General features: G+C 37.0%; 1 protein-coding gene across 3 annotated transcripts; it reads left to right on the forward strand.

The window, feature by feature from the left end:
* The first annotated feature begins 550 nt into the window (after nucleotides 1–550).
* LOC112557902 (core histone macro-H2A.1-like) lies at nucleotides 551–12347 on the forward strand. Of its 3 annotated transcripts, none has more exons than XM_025228049.1 (8): nucleotides 551–861; nucleotides 1389–1495; nucleotides 2266–2538; nucleotides 3259–3357; nucleotides 3649–3739; nucleotides 3843–3932; nucleotides 7527–7701; nucleotides 9181–12347. In XM_025228049.1, exons 1-8 carry the CDS (start codon nucleotides 687–689, stop codon nucleotides 9341–9343), a joined length of 1173 nt encoding a protein of 390 aa, XP_025083834.1. In that variant the 5' UTR covers nucleotides 551–686; the 3' UTR covers nucleotides 9344–12347. The 3 variants fall into 3 exon arrangements, with proteins under 3 accessions (XP_025083834.1, XP_025083826.1, XP_025083842.1); XM_025228041.1 differs by lacking the exon at nucleotides 7527–7701 and adding an exon at nucleotides 8158–8332; XM_025228057.1 differs by lacking the exon at nucleotides 9181–12347 and adding an exon at nucleotides 8158–8323.
* Nucleotides 12348–12537: the final 190 nt, after the last annotated feature.

A 12537-nucleotide genomic window follows, 5' to 3' on the forward strand; every position in this document is an offset into this window, starting at 1 on the left:
GGTCATACGTACCTTCACCAGCATCGGCGAACATAAATTTGATATGAGTATTTTAATGTCAGACAGTTTTGAAAACCACACACGCCATGGGACGGTCCGGTGGCGCAACGGTTAACGTACGTCTGTCACCAATACAGTGAGGGGTTGGTGACCTGAGTTCAGCTCTCATCTCAGGCGCGCTGTTCTTTCTCTACATGCAGAATCTGTTTACAGGACTGGCTGCCTTGCCGTGATATAACTTAGATGCTGGCGATCGGCATGAAACTTCCATTTGCCCCAAGCTCGACAATGGTAAGAATTTTTTTTTCTTTTAGAGAAAATTATTATTCTGATTAAAACCAACATGTATGGCGGTAGTCTCATTCTCCATAACTTAAATTTATGTTTTAAAGAATCTTGTGAATCATTTGTAAGCATGTCTAACGACGATCGAGCTTGTGTCTGTGCAGTTCTCAGAAAATGGCGACGGAGTCACGCCGACTGCTCCGCGAAGACATGAGAGAAACATGTCCTTGACACTTAACACATTTGAAATGCTTCCGGTGTAATCTGCTTGCTAAGCTTCGCTGAGGCCCGCAAGTTCAGTCTTGCGATACACGCCTCATTCGGTGCGTCTTCAGCTGCAGTTACGGGCATCTTACTGATTTTCTGATCGTTACGAGTGTGAAAGGTGTCAGTCAGTCAGCATGTCGTCGGCCAGAGGCGGCAAGAAGCGAGCGAAAACTATATCGCGATCAGTTCGGGCTGGCGTTTTGTTCCCTGTAGCCCGCATGCTCCGCTATCTCAAACGCGACACTCATCATGTTCGTATTGGCAGTGGTACTCCGGTTTACATGGCGGCTGTCATTGAGTATCTGACAGGTTTGTCGACAAGTCGTTTATTCCTCGGTGTGATGCAGTTGCAGTGATGCAATGTGCACAAGGAATTCAAACTACCAAATCTCATGAAAAATAAATGTACACCAGCTGTTCTTTTGTTATAAGATAAAGTGCACTGTGCTTCTGCTTAAGTGGTGTTGGGTCATTGATTTTGCTTTATTCTAGTATAACAGCAGTTCAGAAAGGGGAAAATATTTCTATAGGTTTCATTTCAGCCCCAACAGATTGCATAAATATAATAAGTTAGTAGGCAAATTTCTACTATGAACAGCTGCTTGCATAATATTTTATTACTAATACTAAAAGCATACAAAACTCCAAATCTAATGCCTCTTTTGGAAATTACTTATGTATTTACAGAGAAAATTGACCAAGAAGGAAATCTTTTGCTGTCAGCTTGCACTAAAACTTGGTTAGCAATTGTAAAATTATTTACAAAGATTTAGAAACTGGAAGAATTTCCTTTCCTTTAGTTGGTTTTATAATGGGAAAAATATGTTTTGTGACAGCTGAGATCTTGGAACTGGCAGGAAATGCAGCTCGTGACCTGAAAAGAGGAAGAATCACACCAAGACATATTCTGCTGGCTGTGCGGAATGATGAAGAATTGGATTTGGTAAATACTAGATAAGAAGCATATAAAACATTTCCTCAGAAAGACACATTTATCTTGCTACTATACACATTATAACTGTGGTGACTCATTTACTGTCTGAAGTGGATTCTAACTTTTTTTCAATAATACGTTATTTCAATAAATTGTATTAGGATTAAAAATACAGTTTCTACAGCCTCATAAGCTTTCATTTTTAAACAACCATATACTTAAACTAAAATGTTTTTAATCAGCTTGCAGCCAGTTATTGTTTTTTGTTTTTATCCAACTTGATAAGTACATGTCAAATGCATACTAATTTTCATACCATACAGATGGTTGACACTGACTTTCATGGATTCAGCATGTTGGACATTTAAACAAACTACAGTGCAATGTATCTAAAAAAAATGTCTATAAAAATCAATATAAAATATTCAGATGTGAATTTTACTAATCTTAATACTTATCATAGTTCCCAAATGTAAGCCAGTGTTTATCTCTAAGATGTACCAAGATTTTGTCCTTTCTTTACTACTTTTAATGTCACTGATCAAACAAATCCAAATAAAAACAGATGACAGTTTTAATCAATTATGTTACAAGAGATCTTCAATTGTTTCTAAAAAAACCCAGCTTGAAGTGTCTGAATTATTCTTTCAAAGAAAAAAAAAAGAAAGAGGAAGAGTGTATTAATTCATATGGCTGAAAAACAACAAAAGTAAGTTACACCATCTTTCAGTACCAGTCCCAACTTTGCTTTCTCTCTTTTTTTTTGGTCCTACTGATAGCTCTTTAAGAAGGTAACCATACCTGAGGGAGGAGTGATTCCTCGCATAATGATTTTGGCACGGCAGAATGCATTGGCTTCATCATCTGCAGCAGCAGCTACAGCAACGGCAACGGGAATAGCTGCTGGGTCAGTGGTTGCCATGCCAACTGTAGTAGCTGCTGGCACTAAAACAGCCAATGCCAAAAAAAAGGCAACAAAAGCAGCAGCAAAAATGATAAAGGCTGCATTAACGGCATCAGCATCACCTGGGAAAAAAGGCAAAGGAAAACAGGTATCCTAGAATTATTCAGATCATTGCCATTTTCAGTTACTATTAATTGAAGTAGAGTTGGGAAAGTAATAGACGAAGTGTACTGAATTTTCTTTTTTTATCCTGATTGGAGGTGGCCAGAAGTATCTTCTCAGTGTTAAACTCAATAATTATCAGTTTTATATGAAAGAACTCCAGCTTTTTCTGTTTTTAGTCTTTATCAGTAAAAGGTAGTCCCTTGACCTTAGTCATGGAGGAGTTAGATACCCCACATTTTGTGGCCATCTTTTTTTGTGAGGATAGTGTCCATATTCTTTCCCTTGCTGTCTTTCTCCAATCTTCTAAGGAGTTGGGTTCCCATTCCACTGCTGGGAAAGTACATTGCGGCACCCAGGTATTGAATTAGTGTGCGCACTTTTGGGTTCAGTACCATTGCTCTAACTACTGTAAGAGTTATTACTATCACATTCTCCTCCATTATCCATACATATGCAGTTCAAAAAAATCTGTTCTGGTTTTAGGAAGGTTAGTTAATCAAACTCCTGGTAGATGAATGGAAATTAGAAACATATTTCCAGATTTAAAAAATTTTTTTTTTTAAAGTAAAATGGCTTTAACGCCAAAACAAAATTGGCTTATCTCCTTTCATTTTTTTTCCATTTGCCCATGACCCTGGTTCCTTGCACGCATAGATGCCTTTTAAATTTAATCAATATCAGATTGTGCTTATGTTTCTGTTAGGCATCCACCGTTGATGATGATGGTAAACCAGGAAAAGGTGCTACAGCAGCTGGTGGGTTCACCATCTTATCAGAGAAGAAGCTTTTCCTTGGACAGAAGGTGTGTTCCTAGGATATAACCCGATGTTGGAAGAATTACTTTAGTTTACAAGTAAATACAGCATGCATAAGCTATGAAGAAGTGCTATAAATTTGTTGATGTTTATAAATGTACTTATTCATTTTGTTTCAATTTGAATTGTAGATATAATTTATTACTAACATGGTTTGTGTTGTATCCTTATATACGTTTGTTATGTAAGCTACTATATTAAGAAGAAACACCAAATATCTACTTATTAAGATGATGATACTGTTATTGTCTTATACTAATTTGGCGATCTTATTTCAGTTGACAGTCTTGCAGGGAGATATTGTCAAAGTTGCTGCTGATGCAATAGTCCACCCAACCAATTCCACATACCACATGGGTGGGGAGGTTGGTAAGTATATCACAGACTTGAGAATTGTTCTCTTTACTAATTTTTTTTTTGTGGTTTAATTAGATTTGATTTTTTTAAATTTATAATTTTCCATTAATTTTAGGTCAAGCTATTCAGAAAGCTGGTGGCCGAGAATTTCAGAAAGAGATTGACAGCTTAAAATCTCTACAGCCATCCATAGGCACAGCTGAAGGTTAGTAAAAAAATTTTTTATGTTAACACATGCACTAGTATTCGTATGTATGTACCATACTTATGTGTGCACAAGATGTGTGTGTGTGTGAGAGAAGGAGGGAGAGGTGTTTGGGAGATAGTAGTATGACCAGTTACCAAAGTACAGTGTGGTCCAAGTAACATGAAATGCTGCTCTATCTGAGCTCTATAAATCACAGACAGCAATTTTTTATGAGTAAATTTGACAGTTAATACAAGGGGTATTCAAAATTTTACTTCCAGACATAATGGCCCTCCCTTAGAATTTTCTGGTTGTTTTTTTTTTTTTTTTTTGTAGTTTTGTCCATTGCCTTCTAAAATTTGGATGGTGATTCATCAATTGTTATATATGTATATTGTCAAATTTTCATTGCCTAGATGCAGCCACATTTTTAGCACTTTTTAGTAGATTAGATTAGATTATTGCCCGTTATGCCGGTCGGCACGTAGGGCAGTGACAAAGGTCCTCGACTTTGCCTGTCCTGGGCTAGACTCCCCACAGTACCCCAGCTGAGGTTTAGGGTCGTTCGGCGCCAGGTGATCTTGGGCCGACCTCGCTTGCGTTTTCCTTCCAGTGTAAGGCAGTTTTTATGATGGAGTTGCTCCCGCCTCGAAGGACGTGACCAATCCAGCGCCATCGCTTCTTCAACAGGATGGTGGCCATACTCTCCTGTCCACACTGGGCAAGTAGTTCTTCGTTGGAGATTGTCCTTGGCCAGAAGATGCCCAGGATTCTTCGCAGGCTTTTGGTGTGGAAGACTGACAGTTTGTTGAGGTCGCTGTCAGTCATTCGCCAGCACTCCGAGCCATACAGTAGAGTGGACATGACCAGACTCTGGTAAAGTCTCAGCTTGGTATTGATGCTGTACTGTGTCGACTTCCAGATGTTGCGTAGGCTACAAAAGATGCCCCTGCCTTTGCTCAGTCTGCTCTGGATGTCACGGCCTGCTCCTCCATCTTGCGTGACCACGCTGCCCAAGCTTTCAACCATCGGCAGGTCTTCTCCCTCTATGCTGATCGGTGTTGGATTGGTGCTGTTCAGGGTCATCACTTCTGTCTTTGTCCGGCTGATGTGCAGTCCGACCTGCTGCGCAAAAGTGTGCAGGCGAATTGTCTTCTCCTGCATGTGCCGGTGGGTGTGTGACAGCAGGGCCAGGTCGTCGGCAAAGTCTAGGTCTTCTAAGTTCGTGGAGAGTGTCCATCGTATGCCCCTTGGTTCATCTTCCGTTGTATGGTGCGTTACCCAGTCAATGACAAGGTTAAAGAGCAGGGAAGACATCACGCAGCCCTGTCTCACTCCGGTCCCGACCTCAAAGTAGATGTCACTGTTTCCAACACAGCATGAAAAGTTCGCATAGAAGCTTTTGATCAGAGTACAATTTCCATTGGTATTCATGGATGCTGTCAAAAGCTTCTGGAAATCTACGAAGTTAATATAGAGCTGCCTCTGCACTCTGTGCACTGTTCAATGATGTTGCGTAGTGAGAATATCTGGTCGGTGCATCCTCTTCTTCTACGAAAACAGCCTGTTCTTCTCTAAGTTGTGTGTCCACTGCCTCTGAGATCCTCGCCAGTTGTTTGCATTCCTTTCTTTGGGATTTTGACGATCACTCCTCTGGTCAGTCATCTGGGACTTGCTTCCTTCCCATACCTGCGGTAAATAGGGGTTGCAGGATATTGGCTGCCAGTTCTGGGTCTGCCTTGGAATAATTCAGCATTCAGATTGTCCTGACCTGGTTCTTCAAGGACTTATCGCTGTGATGGTCTCAATGGCTTCTTGTATGTCGACTTCTTCGGAAGGTGGATTCTCTCTGAAGTGTTCAGCGTAGCTTCCCTCTATTGCAAATAATAAGTCAGGATTGACAGGTATTGCATACAAATGAGCTTGTGAAGAAAGCAACACACAGGCAAGATTAAATGTAGGAGAAATTATGTAACAGTATTACATTTAATAATGAGCAAGGTGAGCAGAAGGCATGGAAAGAAGTCCGATATTGTGGCATACATTATACTAGATATGAGTAAAATTATTTCAATGGTAGGTGTTTGTTGTATTTAACATTGTGACAGGCAATAAATAAGGCAAATATGGTGAAAGGATATTGCAAACTACAATAAAACAAGTCTCCCAGAAAAAACATTAAAGGGAGTTATACCTGCCCTGCTGTGCATAATTTTCTTTTATCTTCTCTCTGCATATCATGTAGAGCCAAGGTTTGTTTAGGGTATAGCACTCAGTAAATACCCCCGAGCACAAAGAATGGAGTTTAGCAAGAACAAACAAAATGCATTAATATGGAAATAACATATATTCCTGATCATATTTTTCCCATGCAGGGTTGCATAAAAATACAAAATCAAACATGTTTTACTTAAAATGTGAGCAAATAAAGTTAAATCCACTCAGTATCTCAATTTGAGGATATCAGAATATGTTTTATAGTGGTCCAGAAATCTTTACATGAGTCTGTAAGGTCTGCACTATATGAATAAAGTTTATTACAGTATTTAGTAAAAGAATCAGACATAAGTTAATGTATTTTTTATGCAGGATTATAAATCTACACACTTGTGTACACAAACCTTTCAGTAAAATTGCTTAACACAGCGTTTCTGTTGTGATTGTTAGCTCATCAGTCACCTCTTGTTATGGATCTTTTATTTTCTTCAAGGAAAGTATTTTTGAACATGGGGTTTCCCTCTATTGATGCGTGTTAAACACTGCTTTTATCTCATTTTGTAGATTCCAAAGGTGCCACTATCCAGTACTTAAGAGATATTGGGGCAGCTTTAGATGTATCAGTCAATATTTGTTATGGTAACGGAAGACTTTACAAGACCAAAAAAGTGACATGGATTTTAATGTTATTAATTTCTTATATATATTCATTTGGAAACTTCTTGTGCCATTTCAAAATCTTCATAGTGCACAGATTTCTTAATGCACATATGAGGCTGGCTGTTGGCATGGGTGTGCTAGCTTTCACTTTGAAAAACTTGTCCTATATTTACAGTCAACCCTGTCCATTTATTTTGATAATAGGCTAGCATTCCATTCACAAATATACTCTGTGGAAATATTGTTAATATTAATTTTTATCCCCAGAGAATTTTACTTTAAATGGTCTAAAATGATCACATTGTAAGTGACCTGTGACATTGTAGCTACTACTTGCACTACCCTGAACCATAGCGAAAGGTGGAAATAGCCTCTTTGAAGGCCAGTCAGGAAAGATGCTAATGTCAAGCATGTCAAACAAAGTGGGAGAACAGATATTTGAAAATGACTTCCCCTTTGTAAACTAAAAAAGTGAACTGATTTTGCTCTCTCAATACTTTAATTATAGAAATATAAACAGTTGAAAAATATACTACATGTTGACAGATGATTGGTTAGCATTTATCCTAGTTTTACAGAGATACCTTCTGGAAGGCAGGCTCGTTGCTTGGTGGGTTAACAAATAAATTATGAAATTATATTTAAAAAAAACCTATCCTGAAGATATTTTGTTTTAAAAAAGTCATGTTGTATTGCTGAAGTCATTTGAGAGGCAGACAACATCCTCCGTTTCAGCTGCAATGTGTCCAGGACAGAAATTCACAGCGAAGTATGTTATTCACGTGAACAGTCCCTCCTGGAGTGACACCAACTCACAGCAACAACTGAAATTAGCTGTGGAGAATATCCTCAAGCTTGCTGATGAGAAGCATTTGAAATCAGTGGCTCTGCCCTCTATTAGCAGTGGAAAGTGAGTACTTCCCTTAACTTACTCTTTTCCACCAGTGTCTGAACATGGCTGTGCCTTCCAGTAGGGCTTGATGTAATGTGCCTTTGGTCAGAGTGATCTTTATTTTGCCTTGTCTTTTCTAGTGGTTTCATCATCTTCTAAATTTGGAAACTGAGTCTTTAAGGCCAAGACAGACTCAAAATTGAGCAAAACAGTTAAATTTAACTGATGTGCCTGCATGCATTTTCCTGATATTCCGACTGCTGCAGTGAGGTCACAGGTATGGCCCCTGGCATTTTCCCATTACATACATAAACCTTTCCTCCTCATATCAAATAACATTCCATTCCCAGGAAGTTATTGTAATGGAATGTTTTGAGAAGCAAGATGCAAGGCAAATGTTATCATTTCTGGCTAAAGGCATGATGGTATTTAACATGTTCAGGCAGTCAGGTTATTATTTTTATTGTATCCTAGCAACCATTTGTCCGGGTCATAACTTCCCTGCAAAATTTGTCATCTGCTGCAATGGTCCTACGTGGAAGCTTGACAATGCACAAAGCCTTTTGGAGACAGCAATTATTAACTGTCTCAAACTGGCAGATTCCAAAAACCTCAAGTCTCTGGCTGTACCATCTCTAGGCAGTGGGCGGTAGGTATACTTGCTGGTTTGACATTAGTCCTGATTATTTATTTTCCAGCACAATAGTATAAACTATTTTTGTGTAATCTTCATTTGTTGGCTTGTGTGATGTTGTGTCTGTCTGTCTTAACTGTGGCAACAGATAACAAATTGTTTAAAATGACATGCACTTTTTGACCATATACTGATGATAAGTGGATAAAACTAATAATTTAAAGTTATCAATCTTATTGAGAAGCACAAGTCTGGGGATAATGATATACAAAAATTATTGCACCATTTTAAATAGAAAGAATTTGGCCTTGTGAACGTGCAGACAAAAATTCAAATGTGTATTGTTCCCAATTCTGAAAGTTTGCCTGCATACTGTTTTACTTGTTTGCACCACAGTCCAACCATTTTTTTTTATTTGCAAGAATGTCTCTTACAGACTGACAACTAAAACAATCTGAAGAACCAGTTGCTGAACACTTGCAGGATTTCCTTATCTTTGAAGATTCCTTGCTTTAATCTTTTCAGAGTTTCAACAAAACAACTTTTGTTAGATCTGTTCAATGTCTTTAGGCCTGCACCCCATTTGTCATGCAGTCTTTAACAGCGGCTACTGGCAACATAACATATGAAATAGTACAAGTAGTGATGCATTTTGGATGTTATGAGGGCAATATGTGAGTCTGGTAGTATTTCTGGAGAAATGACTTTTTGGTAAGTCTGTTCTTCCACATCTTGTGGAAAGAGGCATTGTAGGCAAAATAACAGTGAGGTATAGTCCCCACTGTATTTGTATCTTCTGTCATACATTAACTAAACTCCCTTTAACATTTTGGTAAAGGCGCACATTTTTTTCTGTGTTGCAGTGGAGGATTTCCAAAACAAACAGCAGCACAAATCATTTTGCAGTCTATTCGTAACTACTTCAGTTCTACCGCCAGCAGTTCCCTTAAGCAAATCTATTTTGTGCTTTATGATACTGAAAGTGTGAATGTCTACACATCAGAGCTAGGCCGTTTGGACTCGTAGGTTAGTCCATCAGTTATCACAAAGTACCATAAGGCCATGTTAGAAATTAAATTTTATTACTTCACTTTCATTTTTTAACTGTTGATGTATTTTCTACTGTTGATACTTTGGGTTAAAGTGGATATTTAATAAAACTGCTCTATTTTTTTTTTAACCCGGTCATATTAAAATGCCTTATCATTTAATGTCTTATTCATGTTCCCTTTTTTTTTTATCCCCAAAGGGAATGGGTTTGTTTGGAGTATGAGTCTTCGTTTCTGGTTAAGAATGATGTTTTTTATAATGTCACTTTCCATTATGTTTTGCCTCTTTGTGAATGATGAATTTCGTTCTAGCATCCATAGCAGTTTTATGACAGTTTGTTTTTTCCTTTAGTGATATAAATATTAAAGCTTTTCTTGCAGAGACTTCTTGTTTTTAGAAGTTACACTACATTAAGATGATGATATCCAGAAATAGTTTTTCCATATTAACTCCACCAATAAGAAACTAATATCAAGTCACAAATATTTCAAAAGAAGTTGAAAATTAATGGTTCGATGACTTGTGTTTCTGCTAAAAATTAATTGCAGTGTGTTTAAATCTTGAGTTTATAAAGAATATGCAAAATGAAACTTTCCCAACATTACTTGCCTTTCGTAGAAGAGTTATTGTAAGACAGTTTACACTGTGAGAGTCAATAAAATGTGAATTATTTCTCTGGATCTTGCCTGTTATGGTGATGTTGCACAAAGGGTTTGTTATTTCTTGTAATCCAAACATATGTTTACAGTTACTTCCAGCCATGTTAGAACCTTTATAAAAGCTAGATTTTTGCAAAATTTGTTTTAACCCTCCAAGCACAGCATAAAAGTATAAACATTACAAAGACTGACTAATAACTGAAAACTGTGAAAACGACGCTAAAGTTTATTTTTTATTATTGCTCTTCTTAGGTAAACATTAGACCAAGAAACCTATACATTTATGGAAAAGAGAATGGTTGAACTTTGCAATAAAAGTAATGAAAATCCCCTTCCGTGGGCTTCCCCAGCAAAGCCACAATTGTGACCCATCGTGCCCAAAGAGTTAAACAATGAATCCTGCATAATAAGTCTTTGGAGCAAACTTTCAAGAATTTGACGAAGAGAAGCAGCAGGAAGAATTTTACATGTTCAACATTTTGTACACCATATTGGGGTTATTCTCTTTACAAGATCAACATATCAGGCAAGGTCCCAGTAATTGAAAAAAAAAAAAAGAGAGAGAGAGAGAAAGAATAAAGGAAAGTAAATGTTTCTTGCTTGTGAAAATTATGCAAAGTATAGAAATATTGATAGCAAATTAGAGGATATATTTGCAGGAGTGTTTTCAAGTTTTAGCAGGAAGTTCTCTAGTGTGTCTAATACAGAAATGCTTTGGTTCAAAAACAAAATAGGAAACAGTTCTTACTTAATCAGATACATTTTTATGTGCATTTGTCTTGAATTGAGTCCCACCACAATTTCTTTTACACCAGATGTACTTGTGACTCTTCTGTGAAACATTTGAATGATTGTCACACTCTGTGAGTGTGTGTTTTAACCAATGATGTCTCATTGTGTGTTGTAACAATGTGACTGTATTATGTAAAACTTTTAAGTTATTCCTTACACATACAGAAAACTTATGAGAAAGATGGTGTGACCTTAATCCATAGGTAATGGAAAGATATATTTTGTTGGGTAGATATAAAGTACTTGCAGTGACATATATAGTGAAAAAAATTAGAGAATAATGCATGCATAGTTTGATGGTATTAACAGCAGCCCTCAAATAATAGAAACATTTTTTCAAGGGATTCTATTGGTAGTGCTAGTCGAAGAGTGAAATTTTCTCTTAAAAAAAAAATCACCTTAACAGTCCCTGGAAACTTTCCACTACACTGTATGCAAGTTTGTTTGTTTTTTTTTTGTGTGATATATGTTGAATTGTACAAGGAGCAGCAAATGATCAGATGATAATTTGATTTTGATGTCAACATACTTTATGGAGAAAACTTCATATAGCTAAAGTCCTTGGTAGGAATGAGGTGGGAGTTAATGTTATCACTGTTTTGTTTGAAATTCTGTGCATGGGTTTAGATAGTTTTTTTTTCCTAGCTTATAACTGCGTGGGCTACAGAAGAAGCTGTGAATGAAAAGACTATGTAATCTTTCCTTGTTTGTTATTTTTTATGTGATGCATATTGTAAGCCATCAGTACTGTGATTCTGTGCATGTGATTTTGATTTATAAGACTGTTAATGAATTTTACATGTGATCTAGATTCTTACAGTTATGACTTGGTTACAAATTGTGTGCAGTGATCAAAGTGCATTGTTTGATTTGAGATTTGTTCGCTGAAAGATCATGCTTCACTGGTCAAAGAGAATACAATTACAATGGGCCATGCAGGCTTGAAGTTGACTATTTAACAAAAAAGCATCTTTGCCTAGTTGAATGGTGTTAAGTGCATGACAGTGTAGTGTGCTTTTGCTCATTATCCCAGTGTTCAATTGAAGAGATAAAGACTCATTAATTCTGAAAAATTTCTTTACATCTAGGATTATTTCATGTATGGCTGCATGAGTCTTTGCTCAGTGCCAAGTCAAGCTGTGGTTATGTTTTAAATTTTTTTAAGGTTACTGATTTGAAAGGACCAGAGGAGAAGAATCAGTGGACCATCTGTTTACATGTAATTCACAAGCAAAACAACTTTTTAACTCATTAGGCAGCAGTTTCATGGCTGATTATATATCTTAGCAGCCAGATTATAATTTGTATCAAGCTCTGCATTATTTTGAATGAGGCGGAAGATGTGACTGTCATGTATTATGGTATTCTCAGCATTCTACTATATATTTTATGTATATGAAATCAGTGAGCCATGTTTCATAGTTTGTCTGGTTTCAAGGTCATCCTTTTGGATTCTAACAAATTTTTCTTACTCTCGAAAGCTTAAATTAAGGTAATGGATGATTATTAAAAGACAGAATTTGAACATAGTCTTTTAGTTGGGTTTTTTTTTAAAAATTATTTTGTGTGTATGAAGGGGGCCATTTAAAACATTTTAAAATTCCCTGTTTAGACATCAGGGAGTTGTTGAATATTAAAAAAGTTTTTAAAATAAGTAGTTAAACATGCGAAGAGGTTGTTCCCTAAACTTTCAGGAAAAGTACATTTTATGTATAACAA

The sequence above is a fragment of the Pomacea canaliculata genome, linkage group LG1 (assembly GCF_003073045.1).
Source record: "Pomacea canaliculata isolate SZHN2017 linkage group LG1, ASM307304v1, whole genome shotgun sequence".
NCBI lineage: Eukaryota > Metazoa > Mollusca > Gastropoda > Architaenioglossa > Ampullariidae > Pomacea > Pomacea canaliculata.